Here is a 27,137-nt window from a genome sequence, read left to right as displayed (position 1 = left end):
ATTTGCGAGGTGAACGCCCGTACTCTGTTCGATGCGTTTCTCGAATATTCTATTTCCAATATCGACAGACACTGAATATTATCAACAAATTCTTTCGGTGAAGTAAACATCTTGTTAGGCTAAATATATAATTTTTATCCAATTAAATTAGGAAAAAAAACACTCAGCGGTAACAGATGTTTATAATGTTAATCGAAGTTAAAGCTTTATTTTTTACTTTCTTAGTGCATAAAAAAGATCTTGAGTAGTTTTGGATGATTTCTACGCGGATTAAGTCGCATAATATATATGTAACTAGCTGTCCCGGCAAACGTTTATTTGCCATATAAAGTATTCCGCCCGTATTATTTTATTGAAGTGACTAACGGCCGTTCCCAATATTTGATCTATCTCTGGTTTTGCCCTACTAGAGATAGGAATAGCTCACATTAGACATTAGAGACATATATTTTATGTCAATTGTGTGAGCTATTCCTATCTCTAGTAGGGCAAAACCAGAGATAGATCAAATATTGGGAACGGCCGTTAATAAGTATGTCACCTTGGCAACGTACATCGCTTTTCCGTAGGATGCAAACTACGAAATAATTTACTATTATTTATTCAACAAATGCACTTCTCAATATAATAAGTACCCAGTAGCCGATTCTCAGACCCACTGAATATGTATATAAAGTTTGGTTAAAATCAGTAAAGCCGTTTCGGAGGAGTACGCGGCCTAACATTGTGATACGAGAATTTTATATAAGTATATAAGAAGAGAAGATTATTATTAATATTGCAGTACGTGTCAAGCATGTGAAAGTTTTGTTATTTCGTTTCAGTAGCTAGTAGTGTTCACTGTTCATTTTTTTTCATCCGAATCCGGCGTGCGGCGCGCAGTCACAAAGTAATTAAAACACAATATAGGTGCGCCAGCAGAGTATTACATAACCAAATTGACGGGGGACGAGGAGTCCGAACGCCAAACAATACATCACTAGAGGCCTATCCGTCTAGCGCTAGATACGTTGCAAGTTTGCAACCTACATCACCTAGGGCTGCCACACCCGCTACCGCAATGTTTTATGTGATAACTAGCAACCCGCCCCGGCGTCGCACGGGTATAAAATATATAGCCACTGAATACATAAACGATTAAAATCGATAGCTTATGATCCTTCACGTAGTCTACTTCTTATCTGTGCCAAATAACATAAAAATTGCTCCAGTAGTTCGCGAGATAAGCCCTTTCAAATAATTTCCCCCGTTTTTCCACATTCTCCATTAGTCTTAGGGTGATAAAACATAGCCTATAGCCTTCCTAAATAAATGGGCTATCTAACACTGAAAGAATTTTTCAAATCGGACCAGTAGTTCCTGAGTTTACCCTTTTCAAATTGTTTTCCTCGTTTTTTCCATATTTTCCTTTATTTCTTCGCTCCTATTAGTGTTAGCGTAATAAAATATAGCCTATAGCCATTCTCGATAAATGGGCTATCTAACACTGAAATAATCATCAAAATCCGTTGCGTAGTTTTATAGATTAAAGGGAACAAAGGGACATGAGGGAAAAGAAGTGACTTTGTTTTATAATATGTATATGTCACCGTAAGATTGTAAAAACCGCGAGATTGTAATATGACGAAGTGATGGATTGTAAACAAACAGTTTTCCGGTGATTTTAAATTAATTATTTCGTATTTAAAACAATCCATCACTTCATCATATTACAATCTCGCGGTTTTTACAATCTTACGGTGACATATGTCACTTAATTTAAAATCACCGGAAAACTGTTTGTTTACAATCCATCACTTCGTCATATTACAATCTCGCGGTGTTTACAATCTTACGGTGACATATAGATTCCCAAAATTTCTATTTACTCAGACGTGTCTGCTGTCATTGTTCATCTCAAAATCCTGACATCCGAATAGGTATTCAAATTTTTGTTTCGGCACAAAACGAAGATTTAATCAAAGCAACTTTCCGGTACACAAGTGTTAAACAGAAACAAAAGAACCTTTTGTTTTTGGGTAAACATCTGCCGATACACAATTGCCAACTCATTAAAAAGTCCCTACGTACAATATAGAAAACTTGTTAAGAAAAGTTTCACCCTAGTTTAATAAAGACATTCTTATTTCTCGTTGCTAAGTTTCTTAGTAAATGCGATTAACTTTCGAGCGAAGAAATTGTGTGTTTACTGAATATAAAGGCCTAATATAAACATTCGTTTCACGTTTAACACGTGTACAGCCAGATTAGCTACTAACATTAACTAAATAATAAATAGCTTTGCGATAACTGCGCGATTGGCCATTTTCCTAATTACAAAATTCATGTTGTATAGTTATAAGCGTCAAACAAAAGAATCGCCGAGTCCCTAAGCCGGGTTAAGTGAACTCTGCTAAAAAGGCAGATTAATAGGTCCTAATAAAGTATATAAATGGTTCGGAGTAAAGTGAGTAAACAACGAGAGCATTCACACTAGTGGCACGAGATTACTGGCGGTGATAAAGCTATCTCATATAACATTTGTGATATAACGACTCCCATACGGGGTGTCCGGCGCTCTTAGCAGCCGCAACGTAAGCAGACATCGTGCAATTAATAATAAATACTCTTTATATAAGTACAGAGAATATTTTAATATCATTGGATGATCTTAAAATATTAATCGTAATGAAAATTCGTAAAAGCTCTCAACGTATTATAAAAATAATATAAAGATTTATAAATTTTATTCCCATTTGTACTCATTATGTATAAATTACTATTACAGCTTCATGTGTTACTTTTAGATATTATAGTGTTCAGGTGGTATTATCATTATTTAATCAGTAAAATTTAAAATTTAATCATTAGAGTACTCGTAGTTTAACCTACTAATTAAAATTCACATTAAGCATGGTCTTCCGAGGCTTTGCTAAAACTTGAAATAATAAGCAATCAATAAATTTCAATCCTAAAACTTTTTTAAAATTAAGTTGTGTTTGGCAGCCCTATATTTACAATCCAAGTGATGGATGCAAACTCCGCAATACATTAGAGCGGCGTGACGGCTCGATCGCTGGCTGTGTGCGAAATGACGTACTGACTGCCACGGGGACCTTAAAAGCCAACTACATACATCATATTATGCAAAAACCGGGCGTGACATCACCCAAAAACGATTTAAAATAGAGGAATAAAAAAGGAAGGCGAAAAAATCCGTCAGCTCTATGTTAAAACAAAATTAATGTTTACAATGCTATACTAAAATAGTTTTCTATTTTGTGTGATAGTGATTTTACATTTAATTTACACGTAACCTATGCCTATTCTTTTTTTCTCCAAAAATAATTTTATCAGTTCTATGAACATCTTGGGTGGGTTTAGGTTGGAGCATACTGCGGATGTATTACATTAGGCTGTCGTGTGACATCGGAATGGAGAATCACTACGAATTAGATTCAAACCGATGCGGTATTGCGACACACTGCCCTCAGCAATGACGAGCAAGCAGTCACTTGTCCAACGTTACCAACATAATATGTACTTGTGATAAAATATATTTGCTAACGAATCAATTAATAGTATTTTAATAAAATTTATTAACTCTTGTCTTAATTAAATTAACTTTGAGTGTTTTTTCTTTAACTTGTTAAAATAGTTATTTTCTTCCTCATTATACATGTATGAATTCCGACAACAGTTTTAATAAACCGACTTTTAACGTCAAATGACAATAGCTCGCTATACATTTTATACAGGATAACAGCCGCTAGCGAGTCAGTAATGGATATAGCACATGAAAAATAACGACGGCTCACATTAGCGACAAGCAAAATTAATAATAACTGATGTGTTCGCCGTTTCAAACACATTTATGTAGTCATTAGATAAACAGCGGGCTGTATCTAGAGACATAGTATGTATTATGGCTGAAGACCGCATAATAAATCGTTCCGCAGACAAAGCCTGGCGCTCGGAATAGCTAATGGCCATTAGATAGCGCAGGCCATTATCAACGCAATATTCATTATCACTAAGGACTATCTTCGCGTAAAATTATTGCCCTGATAGCGATTATTGTTAGTGCATTGTTCGTCTTTCGTAACTTATTTGATTGTTTCGTTGAGGTGTCTGTACGCAGCGTCTGTACTCTGTTGACAATATAATCTGAACAAAGCTTAAAAATTAAAAAAAATTGATGTACTTAGAAAGACCCACGTATTACGTCTGGTGGAGTGGAGGTGGAGTAGGTAGTACGTAGAATAGTGTAGAAACACTCGATAATAGGCTCACTTCTCAAAAATAAGTGGTTCAAATAATGAGACGTTATAAATTAGTGCTTTTTTTATGATTTGGAAGCCCGAATGCGTCCTGGAATCCTATAATTAAGTATTGTCAGTTAACAATGGGACGCAATTTTTTGGTTTTCCTTCGCAATTTAAATGTCAATAATTCGCTCGCTTAAAAAGTCATCCCACGTTCTTTTGTTTGACTAACACGATTTCTCGGGTGAGTAATGAAACGGTAGGGGAAATTCCAATTTGTGTAGAACATTTGATTCGGCGGGAGACCGACAATTGGCGAATTGAGCGCCATTGTTGCCAGGCCTTCCAGAACATTCGCCCGGACAGGAAACGGTCCTAAGGTACAGGTGCCATTGTATCGGACACACCTTGTAAGGGGTCTTTTCCGACAATCCTATTAAGAAAGTTATCGCAACAGAGTGAATATTTGATCAATTTTTATCCCAAAATTAGGAACCAATAGTTTTCGCAAGAGTCTAATCGATGTTAAATTATGTAGGTGATGTTTAAACGAATCGTACGAACCGTTTAAACTTTAAACGAATCGAACGAACCGTTAACACAAAACCGTTGTTTACTTTTTAAATTTAAAAACAAGCTCAGATCCGCCCGGAGAGTGGAGAATCTAGACCGCGTCAACAGAACTCCTTGGGGACCACAAATTAAACTTGCAAAAACTTCCCACTGTTAGCACTTTCAGAATAGTAATTTCTTCGTCCGATAGTTGATCTATTGGGACCATATTAATTGGAATCGGGCCGAAGCAGATTACAGAAACCCAAAAGGTTTTCACGATGTTGTAAATCGGGTCGGTCGCGAGCATATCTGACACGTAACACCCGCGGGATAAGGCGCATTATTGTTTGGGAGGAAACCGCCACAATTGAAATAAGCAGAGAATTTCAGGAGCATTTCGGCTTTGAATTGTGGTCATGCGATGGGCGTAAGGATGTGAGGTTATTTTCGGCTAGCATGTATTAATTTTGTGTCATTATTTCTGTTTAACCAGTGGAAGTAGTTTAGGTATAAATTACAAAATTACACTAAAATGAGTCTCATTTTTGTAATCAACCTTAGGTAATAAAAATTTTAAGTTATAGTATTTTGTATTTTATTAACGTTAAATTGCCTACCGAAGTTCAAATCTTCGATCACCAGTTCATCACAAATCATTAGGGTCATGGAGACTATTCCAAATACAAATGACTCGATACATTAGCACAAGATTACATAAATTAGTTATTATACAAACATTAGTATAAATGTTTTCATGACTTCATCATAATCTCAAAATAGAAGATTAATTGCAGAAATATAAACTCTATTTTACTCGGAAAATAGTTCGTGTAGCTGGAAATTAACGAACAAGAGGTAAAATAATCCATCATCTTTCACCTCACTAATTAGTAACACGATATTTTGAAAGTATGCGCATCTAATATACCTCCACTATTCTGAGAATACTTTTTCAGCCACATGTCACACCACGGGCCTCACCTTAGGGTTGATTCAGACCGCAACGCGACGCGTAGATGCATTTCTAAATTTGTATGGATTTGACAGATTTCAATTGCGTCAGACGTCTGGCGAATCTGTCAAATCCATACTAATTTAGAAAAGCATCTACGCGTCGCGTTGCGGTCTGAATCAACCCTTACACTACACCCGCACAAATACGATACAGATTACATTCGTCAAACTATCTTTTAGGCGGGATTCGGTATTACTAATTGAAAAAATACTGCGTCCGAGTGATGCCATATAATTATTTCAGTACCTGGATGACCGAGCTTTGCTCGGTATAGCAAACACTCATTGACTTCTTGTTACTTAACAACGCCAGCTGCTGGAATAGCTTTAGCTGTTGTTGTGTCTTTAAAGCAATTACTTGCTCACGAAATAATTTAATTATTCGCCAATAGATGTCAGGAACAGTCATATTTTTCAGTTTATCGATTATCGATACGAATAAAAAGACATTTTCTAAAAATGATTCCTAGCTAGATCGATTTATCGCCCCCGAAACCCCTCATATACTAAATTTCATGAAAATCGTTGGAGCCGATTCCGAGATTCCAATTATATATATACAAGAATTGCTCGTTTAAAGATATAAGATTAAAGGCTTTCTCAATACAATTATTGCCAACAAAACCTCCACACATATTCCTAGTGGGAAATGTTTAAAGAAGCGAAAATTGCCCGTGCAAATAAAAGCATCGCGGAATAACCAGTCGCATTTAGATTCCGTCGAAACATAACATTCGAGCTACGTTTACAAACATCTATAATTACGTTCCATTTTCAAACGTTCCGTGTTAACGTAATTTAAAAATAGACGGGTGAAATTCATGAGAATTGCGGACATGAACATATTTTTCAGCGGCAACACCGTACACGGCCGAGTATTTTCCGCCGGCAACATTGCACACGTCACGTAACAGGCTAATGCATATATTTGTGGGGCTTAATGCGTTTTTTTACCGGCACGCTTGAAAATGTAATTTCAATTTGATTTATACCGGTATTATCTGTGCGGCTGGAAGTGGAGTGGTCTTTAGAGCGAGTGCGTTCGTACGTTGTGTGAATTTTCATATCATTTCCCTCTCCGCGCTTCGAGTTCCTCCGTCGAGTATTTAGTAGCCTGTGGACGGTTAAGAGGATTGGTTACTTTGCAACTTTTCTGACGTTAGATTTTGGGAACCCCCACCTCATTAGGCGAAATTTAAATTTCACCGCATTAAACGAGATCCTGCCATATTTCAGTCACGACGTAGCTCGCGATTAATTTTTAAGAAAACTTCCCCTAAACTCTGTCATAAGATTAAAAATTTTGTTTGGGGGAATTGCCCGCCATCAAAATATATACCTCAACTTGGTAGCGGATTATTTTGAGATTCTTTATTAGACGCAAAAGGGACGAAATAATGGGGGTGGAGCGTGTCATTTTCTTAGAATTTATTACCCCCACCAGTTGCAGGTTTACTGCCATATTTCTTCCTATGCGTTAGATTAAAATTTTTAGTTTAAATGAAGTCTGGCGCAACTCACTTTGTATTTCTTACATTTTATTAAGGTAAAAGCACTAATGGCAGACGCTTTAAGGAAACATAAAACATTTGAATGTTATAAAATGTATATTTATGAAAATAGAGGATTGATAACTTCTTCCATGTCTTCAGTAACTCTTACGAAATAAAACTATTATAATTATTCTCTGACAGATCAATAAAAATATATATTATTGGTCTTTTTGTAATTTTAGTCATAAATACTAATAGGTGACATCACAAAAAACGAACATCACTAATATTAGACACTAATATGAACTAATAGTTGACATAGAACATTACATTACATTTTACATTTTTCCTAATATTAGGTCTTTATTTGCTGTTTTTTGTAAAGATTTCATTTACTTCATCATAGTAACTACATGCATATGAAATATTATCCACGTTGTCTCCAGATCCATTCTTCTTCCATGCTGAAACTATCTTTCCTCTTATTTTTATTTTTCATATTTTTTTCCTATTAAATTTATTTTCAGTCTTTAGTCTCCATGCTTCTCTTGCCTCTTTTTTTTTTTCAGAAGCTTATAAAATTTATAGTGTTGAGAAAAAATTAGAGTAATTATTATTTTTATGGTATTTTTGTCGTAAGTGTCATCTATTAGTTCCAAGTCTACTATTAGTGCTTTTACCTTAACATAGACGACATAAGAAGCCCTCGAAGGCTGCGAATAAAATACATAATAGATAATAAATTTACATATACGAGACATTATGTTTGTAGCGAGACAAAATATGTTACATAGAACGACAAAATATGAAAGTTGTCCAATAATGTTCATGTAAATCTCTCAACGCATAAATAATGTATGAAACACGATTCGGGACGCTTCTTCATATTCCGAGGATTTTTATAAACGAAATTAGCTGTCGCTTTGACTGCAACAGCGTACGCTGCAGATTTATATTAAAATGATAAAATACTGTTCGGAACAGAAGCTGCTGATATTAATAACATGGTTGGTCCTGAACACCAGTTTTTGATATTATTAAAGACACGTAAGGAGTGTGTGATAAATGATAACTAGCTGTTTGACTATTCAATAAAACACGAATAAAATTACATTTTCTAAAAATGATTCCTAGCTAGATCGATTTATCGCCTCCGAAACCCACCAAATTTCATAAAAAACGTTGGAGCCGATCCGAGATTCCAATTATATATACATATATATATACAAGAATTGCTCGTTTAAAGATTATTATATATATATATATATATATATATATATATATATATATATATATATATATATATATATATATATATATATATATATATATATATATATATATATATATATAAATTGCTCGTTTAAAGATATAAGATAAGATACTGTGGATGCCTATCCATACTTATACTAATATTATAAATGCGAAAGTGTGTCTGTCTGTCTGTTACCTCTTAACGTCCAAATTGCTCAACCGATTTTGCTGAAATTTGGCATGGAGATATCTTGAGTTATAAATATTATCATTTATCATCATAATATTATCATGTCACGGCAAACAATTCTGGATGCAATCACAAAGAATTTAGTGCAAAAATGTTATCCGGTCACTACCTTTTGAACATTTACTAAAAACTTTTGTAGTGAATAAAAGTTGCGATGAGTTCTTAGTTCGGAACATGCATAGCGTGTAATAATGTGCCTCCAGCTCCCATAAAACAGTGGTAAAATTAGCGAAATTTTCATTAAAATATCATGCAATCGGATGTTAAATAATTAATTCGGTCGGTGCCAGGCACGGCGCGGTGGCATGTCACATTAAGCTCACGAAGCTCCTCCAGTGTACCACTTTTTATTATAACGCAAATACTGTCACATAACTACACTTTCGAGTGGGTTATACAGCGTGAATTTGCTCTAGAACTGCAAATATGATTTTGTGTGAATTTGCTCTAGAACTGCAAATATGATTTTGTGTGAATTTGCTCTAGAACTGCAAATATGATTTTGTGTGAATTTGCTCTAGAACTGCAAATATGATTTTGAAAAGTATTTACAATATCAAACATAAACGACAAGATATTTCTACTGCTACTTTTACACCATAACAGCTTTACTATTAACAAAATAACGACGAGCTAAAAAGAGTAATTTTGAAGCTTGGACAGCCCTCAACATGATCGCTTTGGTATCCGTGTATGCCCGGTTAGAGTGTATTCAGCGTGTGTGGGGGTGTTTATGACGGGCGGACGGACACATGCAAATTACCCGAGGTGTCCAACAGCTAATTCTCAAATCACTCTCACCGCAATTATACAGCAAACGGGATGCTGTGTGATTTTGTAATCGGGTTTTTTAAAGGATAAAGGGCTAAAAATTGACCCATGCACACTAGCAGCAATTGAAGAGTCGAGTTTGAGTCTTCTAGTAGTTCAAGCTGGCTTACTTGGCGAAATAATGAACTGTTAGAGATTGTTTTCAGTGAAGCCGTGTATTGTAGTGTAGCCGTGCCGCCCCCGTATCACGTGTCTTGCGAAAGCAATGCGATAGCAATTATTGCACGATAATTGCTCCAAAATCGCAAGATCGTATCACGTATCAGCCAAAACAATACGATTGCAATCGATCACTATACATGACACGATTGTTTGTGATTTTCATGACACCCAGCAATCGATCGCGCGATTATTGCTAGTGGATTGTTGATCGCTATTTTTACGTGATAAGGTAGCCGGTAGAGCCTATTATAGTGCCGGAGCAGGGATCTCAAGATTTTTTTGCGTGTACTCAAGTTTTTCTACTGCAGCTCTGAGTTTACACTTTAAAAATCACATCGCCACAACGCAAAGAGTTTAAATTCCATACCAACATGACAAACAGACCGTAGGAGGTATGAAGCGAGCTGTGATGATGAGTAATGGTGATAAGGACGAGGTCAAAATAAACAATGTTCGAGTAAACGTGCATAGACTGAAAGGCATACGGCAGTGATAAATCGTTGCTAAGAACCGACTCTAATTAAACTGCGCTCCGAAAGGAAAGGATTATCCGCAGAACCGACTTTTTAATGTATTTAATAGATTTTACTGAGAAAAATCTACGTCTGGGACGGGTAGAGATTACTTCGATACGATACCCATTATCCATTTAATGAGATGTTACTATGTTATTACAACATCTTAATTAGGGTAAAACACGAGTATCGCGCAGGAAATGTTCGGAAACAACAAAAAATCGGCTCCGGCTTAGGAACTCCCGAAGTTATAATAACTTCACCGAGGATAATATTTTCGCCGCTATCTCGTTTGCGATCCATTCAAGTTACATACAACATAAATAAGCTTGACTAACTCGAGCGGGTATTATATTCATTACCACGGTAATGTGGGTAGAATCAATGCAGAATACGCTCATTAAAATAAAAGGATCTATATTCTATAGACTAACTCCAACTACTGCCGTTCGATGCTCTTGCTAATTAAAGTTATTTGTTTTTAACACGCGAGAGTCTTTGTAAAAAATTATAGTCCTTACAAGTTTATTTTTTTTGGATTGAAATTAAAATAAAAAATAAAAAACCTATTTACTTAATGTGCCATTATTATTAATTATTGCGCAATTAGCATACTTTCATATAGGATATTGAATAGATTACTTTTTTGATTTGTGGTAGTAAAAGAAAGTAATACGCCTAATAATAATTTTTACGTCTAATACGTAATATTTAAGCTGCCAGGGCTGAAAGTACTAAATAATATTATCTAGTTGTGTAGCAACATGTTATAAAGGGTAAAAACAAACATAGTATGAAAATTTATGGGCGGTACTCGCGAAGTTTCGATATAAACTGACGAGGCACAGATTCATAAATTCAAGTAATTTCCAACAGTTTTCGACTCGATTAACAATTCAGTCCGTTGTATAATTTTGCTACCTTAAATCTTAAATTAGCGCCTGATTTCTCGATGCAGTTAGAAAAGCATTTAATGGTAGAGCTTAATGAAAGGTTAGGTAGAAAAAAACTAAGAAACCCCAGCATTGCCATGGTAAATACATTCGTGCCGATATTGCATTGGAATAAATATACCTTACCTAAAACGTAAATTTACAATTTATTAATATAATCTTCATTGAAAATTCGGTCCCACACTAATATTATTTCAAGGGCCAGGTTATTGAAATAGATAATTGAACAAATACGATTAATTGGAAGATAAGCGCTGAGGATCCGACGACATCGTCAGATTCGCAAATTATCACCGACGCTGTTTTCACAGTATTAATGAGGGGTTGGGTCTTTAATAAGGAGCCTATTTCAATATATTTGTCATAGAAGTATGATTAAATTGTATGTGTATTTACTATTTATGACATGGAGTATGTAATATATTTTTTTTAATGGAATAAAGGGGGCAACGGGCAAACGGGTCACCTGATGGAAAGCAACTTCCATCGCCCATGGACACTCGCAGCATCAGAAGAGCTGCTTTGTATTCTTTTTCAACAAGCATGTATTTTGCGCTGAACGCCCAAATGTTCTACTAGGTCTGCTTGCGTCATGCGTGTAAATATAGTATTTTATTTAGTTTCTAAAAAATAAGGGTAATACAATGTATAGTTTACCTCGGCCATTTGGACATTGTTCATAATTAGGTTTCTTGGACTTCGGCTCAACTTACCTGAAAACAAAAAAATTAAGACGTTAAATTTTATACAAACAGCGTACTAAAATTAAAAATACCAGATATTCGGAACGTTGCACCATTTCGGCAACTTAATATTCAACTTATTCAAGTCGCGAACCGAATTAAAAAAGGTTTAAATTATGTAAAAATTCCTGAAAGTCTTGAAAATAAAACAACCAGCTTGAACCCATTAGACGCATAAAATATATAAAGTTACGTTATAATGATAAAAGATATTAAATTCTAAGCATAAAATTAGGTCCACATTAACAACTAAATTGCTAATAAAAGGGTCTAAAAAGTTTATGAAAAGCTTCGCATTTACTGCCCTTTTGCATGAGCTTTTCTCCGAAATACCCTCAATGTGAAAAAGCGATGATAAAATTTAGACGTTAAGCGTAATCGAGATGTAAAGTTACTTCATCTCCTTTATATCTTTATTCTCAACCGAACCCTTTAAATTCAGTAAATGTAGTGTGTTTAATCTTCAAAGAGTTGTGGCCAGCAGATTATATTGAAAATATGTGTTAAAAGATAATATTAAAATATTTATTTAAATATCCACCCCCATGTCTACGTTTCAAAAGGCTTTGTACCAGTCAATTTGATAGGATTTGAGTCGACAACCAAAGGAATAAACCTTTAAATTGGCACTGAATTATAAATATGTACTAAAAGATATGTCCATTATCCATATTATGAGACATACTCGTACATAACTATGAAAGAATTATATTTTCAGAGGCGTGCGTTAGTAGATACAGTAGGTACTATACCTATAGATGTCCTGATTCCACAATATGTCACGACATATTGTTATAATTTCTAAGGCTGGGTTGCACCAACTTACTTTAACTATAACTGTAACTTTAACTATAACTACAATGCAAAATTTCAAATCTCTGATTAAAGTTAAAAAATGGACGCCATATTTAACCATAACCATAGAGCTTGACAAGTCTTTGAATGCACGTGGCGAAAAAAGGAACTAACGCTGTCATCATACAAAAACGCCATTTTTGACAGTTCTCCTTTACCAGCAGCGCCCCCGCCCACGTTCATTTAAAAAGCCTTGTCGGACTAGCTGTCATCTGCCAAATTCTGTGGTCAAACTAAAGGTTAAAGTTAGCTTTAACTTTAATTATAACTTTGACCATAACTTTAACTTTAACCACGCCTCTGGTGCAACTCACCCTAAGTGATCTATCCCGATTCCCGAACCGTGTGCCACAATCTCGTCACGCTATTCCGGTCGCACTCTTACATATTTATCTAATATCCATACTTTAATAGCTTTTTGTAATTTTGACCTGTATAAAAAGTTTCACGATAATATAAACCGTATAAAAACATTCCCATTACTTTTTAACACCTTCGGGTCCCCTAGTAATAGATTAAAAATGATTCTTTCGGTCCGCAGTGCCCTGCTTTATTAAAAGGGAAAATATTTTTATGCTTAATTTACTCCAGCCATTTCATTAATTTTTATGCTCAATAATAAAATCTCCATTCCTTTGAAATTAGGATCCAACAAAAAGTGGTTATTTAAATCAGAAAATTAGGAGTCGGTATATTCTTTTGCATTTTGGCATCTCCGAAAATTAAAAATGAGAAAATTTATCTCCTCTAGCGGCTATTTGAGGCTTTCGAAATTAAGCAAATTTTCAGACGGATAAAACGAGAAGAAATTTCGAAATCGGGCGCAAATTAGCAGGACAAGTACCTACCAGTAAATAGCCGGCCGGCGTCCACTGTACGAATGGAATCTTATTCCAGTTGTTGAGACTTTTTATCGTCCCACGTAAACGATATTTAAAATGGCCGTGACACTTTCGTTAGCGACAAACGTGCAAGACGTAGGGACTAGGGCTGTTTAACGTCCAATATCCGCTCTATCAGTGGAGGCCGGAAACAGCTGGCGAACGTCATTTAACGTCGTTTATATAGCGAAGTAAGCGACCTACGATTCGCACGCACCACGCATTTGTTGAGAACGTGTGCTCTAACGGGCACATCTTTCGTAGACGAGGCACAGGTTACTAAGCTCCAAATATATCAAAAGAATATGTAACACATAGGCTTTGTTAGTACTTAACATTGATTCCTAACCGCTCTAGAATTATTGTAGCTGAGAGTTGAATATTTTATACATACAGAACCAAAAAGGTTCACTTCATACCACATAAACACTACCTTTTTAATACTTTCAAAGTATAATTAAAACGTGTTTTTTCTAATGTAATCCGTGAAAAACAATTTTATAAAAGCGCATTCACAAGATCCGAGTCACTGTGTGATGTAAAACTTGAAACAATGTGAACAATGCCGGCATGAGGCGGCCGACACATTTCTATTATAAAAATATTACAGCTCGGAGTTGTGATGCTACATATTTGTGTGATATACATTTGTCATTTACATCCATACTAATATTATAGATTCGAAATGGTTCTGTCTGTCACCAGTTACGGTTTGACGGGACGCGAATAAAAAAAATCTAATACTTTTAAATTCAGATAAAAGCTAAAGTTTCCACGCGTTCATAAAGTTTGTGCATTTTAATTACCAATAGAAAGATATACACCCGGTTTCTGAAAGGCTGATCAACACTAAAATTAACTGATCGCCTGTTAAATCTCTTGTCAAGTAACAATTGGGTTGCTAGAAGCACGGTTAGTTAGTTTAATTTGATCAGCGCGTTAGTTGACGGTAGCTGTTCAATTTGACTCGAGAATGATATGTCAACCGCCATTTTGGGTTTCAGAAGCGCTTGTCAAGCCGTGATCATAGCTTAAAGGTTTGTCAAAAGCTCTGTGTCAACTAATTGGTTTTTGTGGGTGAATTAACTTATGAATTCAATTTATTTTTTATGTGAATCTACATTTTCTCTTTGAAACTACGTTACTATAAGGTTCGTAAACACATTTATTATGAATTTTTAATAAAAATTGGTAAGAAATACGTCGATTATGCAAATAAACTGTTTATTTGCAGTACTCGTTTTATTTGCAAAAAATGTATTATATTATAATCAATTTAGGATTCGCTATCGTCTGAAAATATGAAATTCGGAATTCTGACAAGTGAACGAAAATAAACAAATCGCATGTCAAATCAAAATGATCACAGATTATTTAATTTTCGTCTGATCAATGTTTCAAAAGTATCAGATTTGAAATTCCCAGAACATTTTTGAAAGCAATGACAGTCTGCAATTCCTTCTTTTGACATTTAATTTGCATTTTTGATAGTTATTAGTGAAGCAATGAACGAAAACAAACAAATCGCTAGTCAAATTAAAAATGATCATAGATTAGTTAATTTTCGGTTGAGCAATGCATCAGAACTCAAACTGATTCGACATCCATGCTAAATTAACAGCAGTGTTAGTTGATCAGTGATTTGACAGACCTTTCAGAAACCGGGGGTTAGTCACACCAATAAATATTAACGGCAATTTTCCAAAGATCATAATATAAAATTTTGTAGAGAAATTGTACATTTTAGAAGTACAACACGTGCATGTTCTTCAAGTCATTAATTTAGTAAACATATACTCGAGAGAAATAGTTCCAACAAGTTTGCTGTTTCATTAAGGTGATAACAAATTCCGTAATTCGCGATTCCGCAAAGTCGAGTAATACATATTTTAATCGCGACAAAGTTCGTCGGCAGCACGCGAGCGGAACACGCGCGACAAAAATTCACATCGCCAACTTTATAACTCCTAATTACAAACTTCCATTACTGCTACCTGCATGCATTACTACTGTAACTGCCTACCGATTTAAATTAATGTAAATGTGTATCAATCGCAATTGATAAAAAATACAATGACCAACAAATGAGAAAACATGTGTTAGTCATTGTATTTTTTATATAAACAATATTATAAAGCTACTAACCATGGGTTAGTAGCTTTATAATATATATTAAGTATAGACCTAAACACGAACATTACATAATCGATTTTTTTAATGTAAGTCGTTACTCGTTGTATATAAAAGCAACAAGTTAACAAGCTGAAATTCGAACAAGTACGTAATACGTATTGTAGTCCAGTCATTTCCACTTCATTCATTATCCGACCAAATCTAAACCCAGTCAGCTTTATTCGCTATTCGACTTCATTAGTCGTGTTTTGAGTCGGTCGGTTATTAATCTGTTTGTTATGCAACTTCGCTCGTTATAACTATCGCAATAGGGAGTAGTGTGGCGTGCGGTACATCGGCGTTGATTTGAATCTCGGAGCTGCCCGTTCGCAATCGTTAAGGAGTTTTAATATTAAATGCAAAGGAAAACTATGAATTGACTTCGACATTACAAACGAAGTTACATAAAACACAGTTTGCCCAACGGACTTGTAAACTTTCCCCAGCAATTGTAAGGGTGTTCGGAACAATGAAGCCGGGAGTAAAATTGTGTTGTTTTGTTTATGTAATTTTTAAACTTTATTGCGTAAGTCACGTGGGCTGCAAATTTAATTGTTTCATTAAAAGTAAAAAATACATCTTCGCACTATATATTTACTTATCGTGCAACTTTAAATGTGTACTCCTTTGAAATACTTTTTACGTTTGAAAAACTTTTTACGCTTGCCAAAAATTACCATATTTTTATGAAAATAATTCATAAAAGTTAGTGTCGCCAACACGCTAGCGCATTAAAGTATATCAATTTAGTTTATGCACGAAACTGAAAATGAACTTCAAAATTTTAAATGTAAGCGTCAGATGAAGCGGACTAAATCGTGCTGCGACTCGTGTATAGCTTCATTACCCGTCGACTTCGGACCGTGTAACCGGCGGCGCCGTGTCGCGCGGCGATGGACTTCTATTTAAAATTTAAATGAAAAACTTCACAAGCTCAAAAACATTTTATGCAAATTGAAAACTATTAGTTTTGACGTCCTTTTACAATGATTAGGTTTGTTAAACGCCCCGCGGGCGAAGTTAACGAGAAATATATTTCGTGGCGAACTTTTATTAAATATTTTTCTAGATCGGTATGTTTTGGAGAATTCACTAGCGCGAGTCGATTAGAGTTCAACGAAGTCGAACGTCGACGAATTAGTTTACTCGAAAATTTGAAATTATTTAAATTCGGGTTTCGAGTGCTTTTAAACGTTCACAGTACATTAGCGTCGAAATTGCAATAAGTTGAGTGCATTGCGTGTTTCCACAGCTGCATTGCAGACTGCAGTACATCGCTCGCCCGGCGCCCGGGCCGGCCAGCTTGCGCGTCGCTGTCCGCTGGGATACATTGGATCTCTTTTGTTGCTCGAAACCCAATTTGGGATTGAAGAACTCTAAAATACATTTTATGAACCCTAAACAAAGCTATCTAAACTGTAAGCACAGACGCTAACGAAATAAAGCTGCAGCAGAACAAAGCTTTCGGTTATAGGTGAATTAATACATTTGTTATCTATATAACATGGAATCGGAATTACATAGATACCTATATGAGATTTTATAGTAACTCCACACACATAACGTCCGCGGTACGACACATGGCAAACTTTGCCCCGCCCATTAAGCGCATACCTTTTCCATGTGTTCGTTAAAAAAATATAATCCAAACGTGGTGACATAATCGCAGCGTGCGAATCACATCTGCATCGGGTCCCCGGAGCGCGGAGTTCCACTGTCAAAGTATTAATGGATTTGATTTATCACCCCGTCGATACGAACGTCGAACACTCGGTTTTACGACTTCTACCTGGCAACATCGCCGGTGCTAGTCGAAACCAGCTGGTGTCGCAAATTAATTGTCAAAAAATTGAATCCTTCCATTCATCATCGTCCGCCATTAATCATTACCATCATCGGCTTAATGCCACATTTCGAGAGACATCGAAAACAAATTCAGAACGCTACAATTTTATGTAACGCTCCTACCAATTACGTGTAATACGAGAGACGCGATAGTTCGTCTGAGGTTTAATAGGGGCGAGTTTTAACTTAACGTTACGGTTGGCACTTGTCTATTCTCGTTAACGGCCCGTGAGGTTGTTACGTTGACCATAAAAATGATATAAGAATGCGACGAAGTTATTTAAGTCGCGCGCCTCTGATGTACGAGCCTCGTACACCGTGCACCGTATAACACACTGGCTGCAACAAATTACTACTTTATAATGTTTTCCTCTCCAAAACAACAAATTAGGCGCATAAATCTCGGGGCCCAGCATGAGCACCCTCAATGATATGCTCAGGTCGAGCTGCAGGTGCGTTTAACTTCGAGATACACATTGTGTCGGGCACTAATTTATTATTACGATCGAGTGGAAGGTCGCTCGTTACATTTAGCATAAATGGGAGAAGTTTCGCGCCGTCGTATCGCGTTAATATCGTGCGTTGTGTTGTAATATCGTAAATATCAAATGTAACATCGTGTGGAAGTTGAGAATTATTAAATTAAATTTCGAATGGATACACCGACGATCATGCCGCTGCGAATATTGTTTCCATTTTATGGACCGTTTCGGAGTTGTCGCTTTAATATCAATTTTATTCGGAGCTACATTTATTATAATCAAGGTATATTGCGTATCATTTAGGAAAGTGGAAACGCGTTTAATTTTATAATATTTGATAACTGATAAATATACTTACGGCATACTTTTCTATCAAATTTCATTAATTTTAATCATATTTTAAGAATGTAACAATAATATTTTAAATAATGTTCTATAAGAAGGCTCGCTCCAGGATTCGATCTTTATATTTCTCGTAGAATTTATAGCTGGCTACATAGATAAAAGTTGAGAGGCGAAATCCTCGTGAATGGCGCTCTTATCTCAAATATTTACAGCGCCTGTCCGCCCCGCGTCGCAATCCAGATACGAACGGATTTGAACAATTGAAACTATATCACTAGGATCCTCGCTGTTTGCATGTGATAACACAATTCTTACGAGACTTTTATAGTATTTCTAGAATTCTTAGGCCCGCTTCGCCAAGCCGCAATATTTTTTCAAAATGCGAAGTAATATCGTCCATAGATATATAAATATAATATTCACTAAACCCAGCCTGGCGTAAGTTGGCCTTAGAATTACTTCTGAGGCAGGCTGGTAATACGTACTGTTAGTTATTATGAGGTACATTTTCTACGAGAAAAGAAGATGAAATAGCTCACCCATACTAATATTATAAATGCGAAAGTGTGTGTGTCTGTCTGTCTATCAGGTCTGTCTGTCCGTTGCTTCTTCACGCTCAAACTGCTGAACCAGTTTTGCTTAAATTGGGCATGGAGATACTTTGAGTCCCGAGAAAGGACATAGGATAGTTTTTCTCCCGTAAAAATGTACGGTTCCCACGTGATAAACGAGTTTTGGTGCAACGGAGTTGCGGGCGTCATCTAGTATTCTATATATTTCAGTATTTATGAAGACTCATCAACTTACATAAAACAATATGAAAGTCCACAAAGTTTTGTAAAGCGGTATGCAATAACAGAAGCCGTTCTCGGAATGTAATTACTAGACTAGTGAAGGTCAGAACGATAATGTCAATACACGAATAAACCACAATTATTCCCAACCAAAATCGGATTGTCTCGAAGAATTGCTTCGGGTAAAGTTTTATACAGCCCAAAGCTAGGGTTGTAAAAACCAGCCTCTTAAATTATATTAGCACTTTTCATATTATATGATGTGAAAATCTTACATTTTACTTAGTTCTCATATCTATTAGATCTTGATCTGCAGGACAAGAACAGAGAATATAATATTTTCTATTATACAGAAGCTATCCTACAGAAGGTATAATTAGGCTAGTGACAACCCTAGCGATAGCCAATAAAACGTTAAGGGATAAGTTGGAAGTTCGTATCAATTGCTTTTATTGATAGAGTCGGTACGTATTCATACTTATATTTGTTGCTACTTACGGCCCTCTACGGCTTCGCTAGTCCTTTTACCCTATAAGTAAAATGTACTACATACTCGGATTCTACTTAGCTTAAGTGACTGATGTCTAGCGCTTTCTGAAGTCAATATTTTACCTCGCTAAAATTTAAAAAGAAAATATTTTTATCTCGGTCTCAAATATCGCGAGCATTATATTATATTCTCGTATTAAGGAGTAAAAATTACTTTTCTTATTATATACAAGGAATATAAATATAATTAGGCAGCCTTTTGTGGCCCGTGGTCCGTGTCGCAAAGCAAAAGTTTTCACCATATCAAAGACGAGTTCGTTAAGCATACACCTTTATAAACGTCAAGCAAACTTTACAGGCGCATAAATTCGGGTGCCGCCCCGAACCTTTTAAAACGGAACTGTGGTATTGCCGCTCGTAAAACCAAAGGAAAAGATACATTTACCTGATTAAATTGCTGGTTTGTTACTGTAACACGATTTTTCTAGGGTTCTTTGGGAAGTTCGAGTCTCGACAGTTGCCCATTTCAAAGCTTTGGGAAGAGAAAACTTGCACGCTTTACGTTATATTATATAATCAAATTTCAATATAGTTAAGAGCCCATATGACCCTAACTTGACTACATACTTTAACCTAGATCTCAAAATCTGTAAGGTCTAAAAAACTGATTTTTGACACATGTAACTTCAGTTCATAAAGATTGAATGCTCAAGACGAAAACACGATTACTCAAAAAATGCTCGATAGTTTCTTGTTTACAAAAAACCTTGTTTTAGACACATTTTTGCTTGGATCTTCGAAGTTTGCTGTCTTTTCTTTAATATTTTTTAATATCTAAAAAGGTATTGATAAAACCTAAATTTGCTCAAAACACTTTTTTCATAATCATTATAGTTCATCTTTTATTCAAGTAAAACTAACTCGATGATTTCGCGCCGTCCTTTTTCACCTGGCATATGAAAGACGGGCGTGAGTGAGAAGAGGACGATGTTTGATTTTTAGAGTCAGGTGAGCTCTTCATTACGAGTGCACAAGTCGTACTGGTTAAAACTTTTACCAAGATGAGGATGAGGATTTGACTTTAAATTTCAAGATACAGATATCATATTTAAGTCGATTTTATAATTTATTTAATAAAACGCGAACGTTTTTAACGTGAACAGCCACAAAATAGCCCGTAACGATATCCTCCGGAGTGTAATCCCCGAAGAGTCTCAGGGTTTCTTACAAACGCTTTTTATTAAGTAAATTGATTTTTCCAACAAACATGGCGCAATTTTTTTCTCTTGTCTGTACAAACCTTGGAAAAAGTAATTCATGTCATTATGATATTCGTTGTACCTATTTATGCTTTACTCTACTATGCTTATAGCAATTTTCTAGCAATAATTGTAGTTAGCTGTAAGACATTTAATTATAGAGGTAATATGTAATATTGAACGTAATTATATTCAGTTAATAATATCCATTCAATTAATTCACAATACATGTGAAATTGAGTTAGCTCGCTAAATTTAGACAGTGACAAAGGCTGCGACACAGGTGACCGCATACAATGCAACAAAACAATCTATAAACCATGGTTTCCTAAAGGGACTACTATTGGAACTAACTATGTAAATAATATCGAACAGTTTACGTAATATAAATCCGCGGAGATCCTATTGTTTTCGCGAATCGAATCAAAATAAAACAAAGAAAACGCACATCCAAGGGCAAACAACAAAGGATCGGATTTGGGTGTAATATTCAAAGAAATATCGACGGCCGTAATATCTATCGACAAACACGTGTTTAATCAATCATCTCCGAGCCATCAGCGTATTCAACAAGTGAAAACAAAATTATTACCGAGGCCGACAATCGTGTCTAGGGATGTCGTTTACCGATATTCGCATTAATCTTATCGATTAGACATCGATGGGAATGAGAAAAAGCTCTTAATGCCCCGGGGGACTCGGCTTTCAGATTTCGTAATAAATGTATTCATGACGGCCGATGCCTCCGTCATGAGTGATTTCTTATTAGAACTATATTAACATAATAATGCCAACGAAATGGAGGATTAATTCTACCGAAGGACCGACACATTTTATTGATCTATATCAGCGGCCTAGCCGGGTGCAACATTTTGTTATTCGAAGGGCTCGACCCGAGGTGTTAAAAGTGACAAACTTACTCTACTAATTTTTATAAGTTATGCATAATTTAATTTTCGCGTGTTAAACTTAATACACATTAAAAGCGATCACGTAAATGGCCACATAAATGTAGTAGCTCAAACAAAAGGAAAGTACGGAATAGTACTTTTCATACAATGAGGGTTTAAAATGAAAAATTAGTAGTAGGCATTATTGACGTGAACACGAGTGAAGATCAAAAAGTATTTATCATAATCTCTGGCTCCGCGTCGGTTTACTATGCATGAGGCGGGCACCCTATCAAATATTGCACATGTGTGTATTCCCCTTTATTAATGCGTGCAGCAGACCGTGCGGTGTATACTTATTTAAGTCCCTTTCAGACGCGGCGCTTATAGCTTCAAAGTTAAGCGTTTCTGTAGAATTCGTAGTCCTTTGTGGTAGGCAAAATGTAAAAGTAAAGTAAATGTAAAATTATGCAGCTTTTATAATATAGGAAACTACTAAAATACTTGCTCCTGTTTATATGGATTATGGAGATAATGCATAAGCCGCTTAGAAAAATCATAGCATAATTACTATGAAGTATAACAATATCATTGTGTTGAATAGATTTCCAACAGAAAACTGAGACTTGCTTATAATTTAATACAAAAGCCCGGCCATTTCCTCGAACAAAGCGACTGCTAAGAATTTTTTACCGAGACACTATCATAATAATTACACTGCGGGAATCATCTGATATCCTAATCAATACAATGTTTTACGTGTTACAAAAAGCTTCGACTTAATTAAAAACGCGTACGAATTAATCGCCCCGTGTAAAGCGTGCCTAATTTATTGGAGTGTAGGGCCGGCAGATGTGTGAGCCGCCAGCTGCCGCGCGCCCTACCCTTGTGTACATATAATTCGGCACGCGCTGTGCTTTCACTAAATAATACATTATTATTAATGTTACTTTTCATTGTATCTTATGCAGTTGCTATGCGTGACGCGAGGGATCGATAAACCGGCCCGGACAAATATTAGTGAGCCCAGCGATTATATGGAAAGCTATCAGCGTGTATAAAACATTCATTTGACGATCTCTGTGGCTCAGTGGTGAGCGCATTGGTAGCTCAAGCCGGGGGTCGCGGTTCGAATCCCGCCGACGGAACAAAAAGTTTTGTTCCCGGGTCTGGATGTGTATTAAATATGTGTATGATATAATAAAAATCTTAAATATATGTATAGTATAAAAGTATTAAATATATTTCCGTTGTCTGGTACCTGTAACACAAGTCCTATAAGTACTTAGCACAGGGCCAGACTGACGTGGTGTGAAGCGTCCATAGATATTATTATTATTATTTGACGATTTATGTTCGTCATTAAAAACTCAATGTGATATGCAAGTGAAGCTTGGCGCTTACACGGGTTATGTGTATTGTAAGTGGAGGATTTCCATACTTCAAAAGCTCCTACCGCTTTCATAGGAAACATCCATTATAGTAATACTAATTACGCGGAGGTTTGATTGCTTGCATTTAATAAGCTCCGAAACTACTAGGCCGATAAAATTATAAAATGCACAGACACAGGCGAGGTCAAAGGATATTTATTAACGTGCGGGAAATTGTTTTCACGAAGCGAGCAACTTCTATTAATTCAGAAGTAGAGAACTTTATTATGTGTTTCGCAGTTATCACCATAAGCTTAGAATGGTAAGAATTAGTTTAACCACAATTACTGTAACCTATACTAATAATATGGATACATATACAGGGTGTAACAAAAATAAGTGATAATACTTTAGGGTGTGTATGTGTTCCTTGTAGAAAAAAAATTTTTCGTCTTTCAGAGCTGCTACTTTCACAGCGAAATCACTACAAGGAACACGTACACACCCTAAAGTATTATCACTTATTTTCGTTACACACTGTATAGAATTAGGGTTTTCCACTCTATTTGTTTACTTTCACACCCGAACCCACGAAGTATGATGAACCTAACACGTAAGGTCGCGCCCTAAGCATCGCGTTACAATCGATACTTGTGTCAACAACATAGGTGGGGGTAAGGTGATGTATGATTATTTTACATTATAATATATGTTACCGTTAGAATGCAGAATACGTTAATGTGCACATTACCTAGGTAATCCGCAGATTCCCTTGTTCCATCCGTTAGTGTGAAATTTATTTTAATAAAAAAAGCATATATTTGCACTTTACCTAGTTAGTTTGCATTCTCTACCTTCGTAAAAGTCCTAAAAACTTTGACTTAAGCTTGTCATACTATACTATTGTTGTTTTGATTGGTTTTTTTTTCTAGTAGATACGATTTGTTAAATATTTTATTTGTGGAGTAACATTTTACTCAAAATTTAATAATTTCTTCCTTTGTTTATGTCCAAAAAATTACATTTAATAATTCTCTACAACTAAATAACACGTTTTATCCAAACAAGTACCTGTTTTATGTAATTTAATAAGAATAGAATAAACTTTCAACAAAATTGAATTGCTATCAGCCATGAATGTGAGAACATCAAACGACTGGTATTTGAAGTTTCGACCAATCAGAACGCGTTTTGCGTTGGTTTGTAAGGGGAATCCCATGTATCGAAGTATCGTATTAAAGTTGGATTATAACAGTATAATTAGTATCCCACTAATGTTATTCCCTTAACGATCGTATTGTTAGACTGATTGGATGTTGCTATGAACTCATTGCGTCCAAATAATAGCAAATAGGGGCTTCGTTTCTACGCCAAATTGCCCGAGTGTCTAAACGTCGAAATCCGCAGCTCGCTCGACGATAGAGTTAAAAACTCTACATCACTCACTTTGACCGCTGCCTGGTAGAGTAGTCCACGAAATCTTATGACGCATCATGTTTGGGAGACACTATGAAAATTAGCCGTTAGATTAGAATTTGAGCGTTCATCGGTTAGGAATGCACTGTTGAATACCTACATTAAAAGAGTTGCCTTAAAATAAGTTCAATTACGACTTTACTAATATGAAGCTTTTAGCTGTAATTACTCTGTTAAACAAAAGATGTCGCATCACGAGTTAAATAAAATTTAGTAAAAAGTAACATATTTTAATGAATTAAAGGAGCTAAAAGTTTATAAGTCGTACAATAATCACATGAAAATGTAGCTAATTATGCTTTTTCTTATTTATTCTGATGAATTAACGCGTAAAACGTTTTTATGGCGGCTGTAAAAAAGTCATGACACTGTAACTATCCATTTTATTTTCGATCCGACATTACCTTTCTCGGCTAGCCTCTCAATAGTACAATGTAATGGATTACACTATTTAATCAGCGATATTGGACTTTACGCTAATGTTACATAATATTATTATTATTCTTTAGTACTTTAGGACCCTATAATCTATAATAATATATCTTTGTATATGCGAATAGCGTCTGGGGCGCTTTCTATAGTAATATGTCGACACAGTAATAAGCTTACAGCTTTTACGATAGTAATTTATTATGTGTCAATATGTAAATGCTTCTGTAAAATGCCGTTCCATTTTTCAACTGACGTAGAGAATAAACAAGGTGTGAAAAAACTAAAAGAAAACTGCTAAAGTTTTCAGTTCACCGGAAGAATTACTTTTTATTAGGGTTCCGTACCCAAAAGGTGAAAACGGGACCCTGTTTATGAGATTTCGATGTCTGTCTGTCCGTCTGTCTGTCTGTATGTATGTATAGCGGTTCTTGAGGCTGTATCTCAAGAACCGCTATAGCTAGAGTTCTGAAATTTTCACAGATTGTGTATATCTGTTGCCGCTATAACAACAAATATTAAAAACAAAATAAAATTAATATTTAAAGGGGGCTTCCATACAACAAACGGGGGTTTTTGGCCTTTTTGCTCGATATCAATAATGGCAAATGGTAGACACTTGATATTTTCATACAGGCTTTAATTATATGGCTACTTCAATATTGAATAATAATATTAAAATAAAATAAAAAAATAAGGTGGGCGCTGCTACTTTCACAGCGATCTCTATATAAGAGAGACACCCTAAAGGTTACCACTTAGTTTTATTACATCCTGTAAATAAGATTCTTCCAAAATTCTTTAATTTAAAAGAGTTTACGTAAGATGTAAATAAAACCTTTTTAAATAAATTAACGGTGAACGTGTTCTAAATTATTCGCAGGCGGAATATATAGCAGGCGCCCGGGTATTCGGGACTCGCAGCAGCAGATGTCACGGCCCACGGGACCCCAAATCCACCGTTTAAAAGCCTCACGACAAATTTCGGGTGTACCCTGTACCTATCAATTAACTCGCTTTAATTTAAAGGCGTGCTTCGTTCCGTTTCACGTTAACATCGTGAAACGGAACGAAACAAATTCTCTAATTCGTTGGCCGCCATTTTCAAATGTTCCCCGGCATTTTATTTGGGAGCAGAGATGTTGGAACGGAAACCGAATCCGGCTTAGGCAGTTAGATTGTCCAACCCTCCAAGTGCTTCCTAGAACACTGGAGCCGTAACTATCGATTTTACAACGTTATTGTGACGTCGATGTAATAAGTTTTTTGGCAACTGAATGCAATCCGAGTCATATTTTTAAGGACAGTATTAAATTGCAGCGCGTAGGCAATAACAATAAAAACCCGCTTATTCAGTACAAACAATAGTAGCGCTTAAATGCTGACATATAATTCAGCAAAAGTAGACCCAAAAGGATTATTCTATCAGACACCCTACGATTGTATTGTTTATTGCGTCTCGCTCTAGCGAGGACGATCGCCGGGCGTGCGAGAGAGAGAACAGTCAAACAACAAAAGCGAAACGATCATTGGTCACCCTTCGTATTGCACCCTATTCATACGACACGTGCCAGTTCGAGGGACAGAACTGCCACTTTAATGAGAAATTCGCTGCTGTCGAGCCTCATTTGCATTATAGTCGAGATAACAATAATGAGTAAGCAGCGGTCCTTTTTAAATAAAAAGTAGATTATCATAAGCGTGGCTCTCGGTCTATACGTATAAGGAACAAAGGCAAGGGTTGGTCAATGAGCCTATCTTTTGTATACAGAACACAATACCGACGTCCGACCTCCACACTATGTTCAAAGTTATATTGGTCCTCGCTGAAAT

General features: G+C 35.8%; 1 protein-coding gene across 9 annotated transcripts in view; it reads right to left on the bottom strand.

Moving 5' to 3' along the window:
* LOC121726360 (brain tumor protein) overlaps positions 1 to 27,137 on the bottom strand; it is a 158,459-nt gene that overhangs the window by 5,816 nt on the left and 125,506 nt on the right. For 5 of the 9 annotated variants that reach the window (XM_042113692.1, XM_042113689.1, XM_042113690.1 and 2 more), the window contains one exon: positions 11,929 to 11,984. The exons of the other annotated variants lie outside the window; for them this stretch is intronic. In XM_042113692.1, the coding sequence (XP_041969626.1) occupies positions 11,929 to 11,945 (17 nt within the window). In that variant the 5' untranslated portion in view covers positions 11,946 to 11,984. The remainder of the gene's footprint in view (positions 1 to 11,928; positions 11,985 to 27,137) is intronic. 9 annotated transcript variants of the gene reach the window in all.

The sequence above is a fragment of the Aricia agestis genome, chromosome 4, assembly GCF_905147365.1.
Source record: "Aricia agestis chromosome 4, ilAriAges1.1, whole genome shotgun sequence".
NCBI lineage: Eukaryota > Metazoa > Arthropoda > Insecta > Lepidoptera > Lycaenidae > Aricia > Aricia agestis.
Note: the sequence above shows the minus strand (reverse complement) of the source record. Positions and strands in the feature narration are given on the sequence as shown.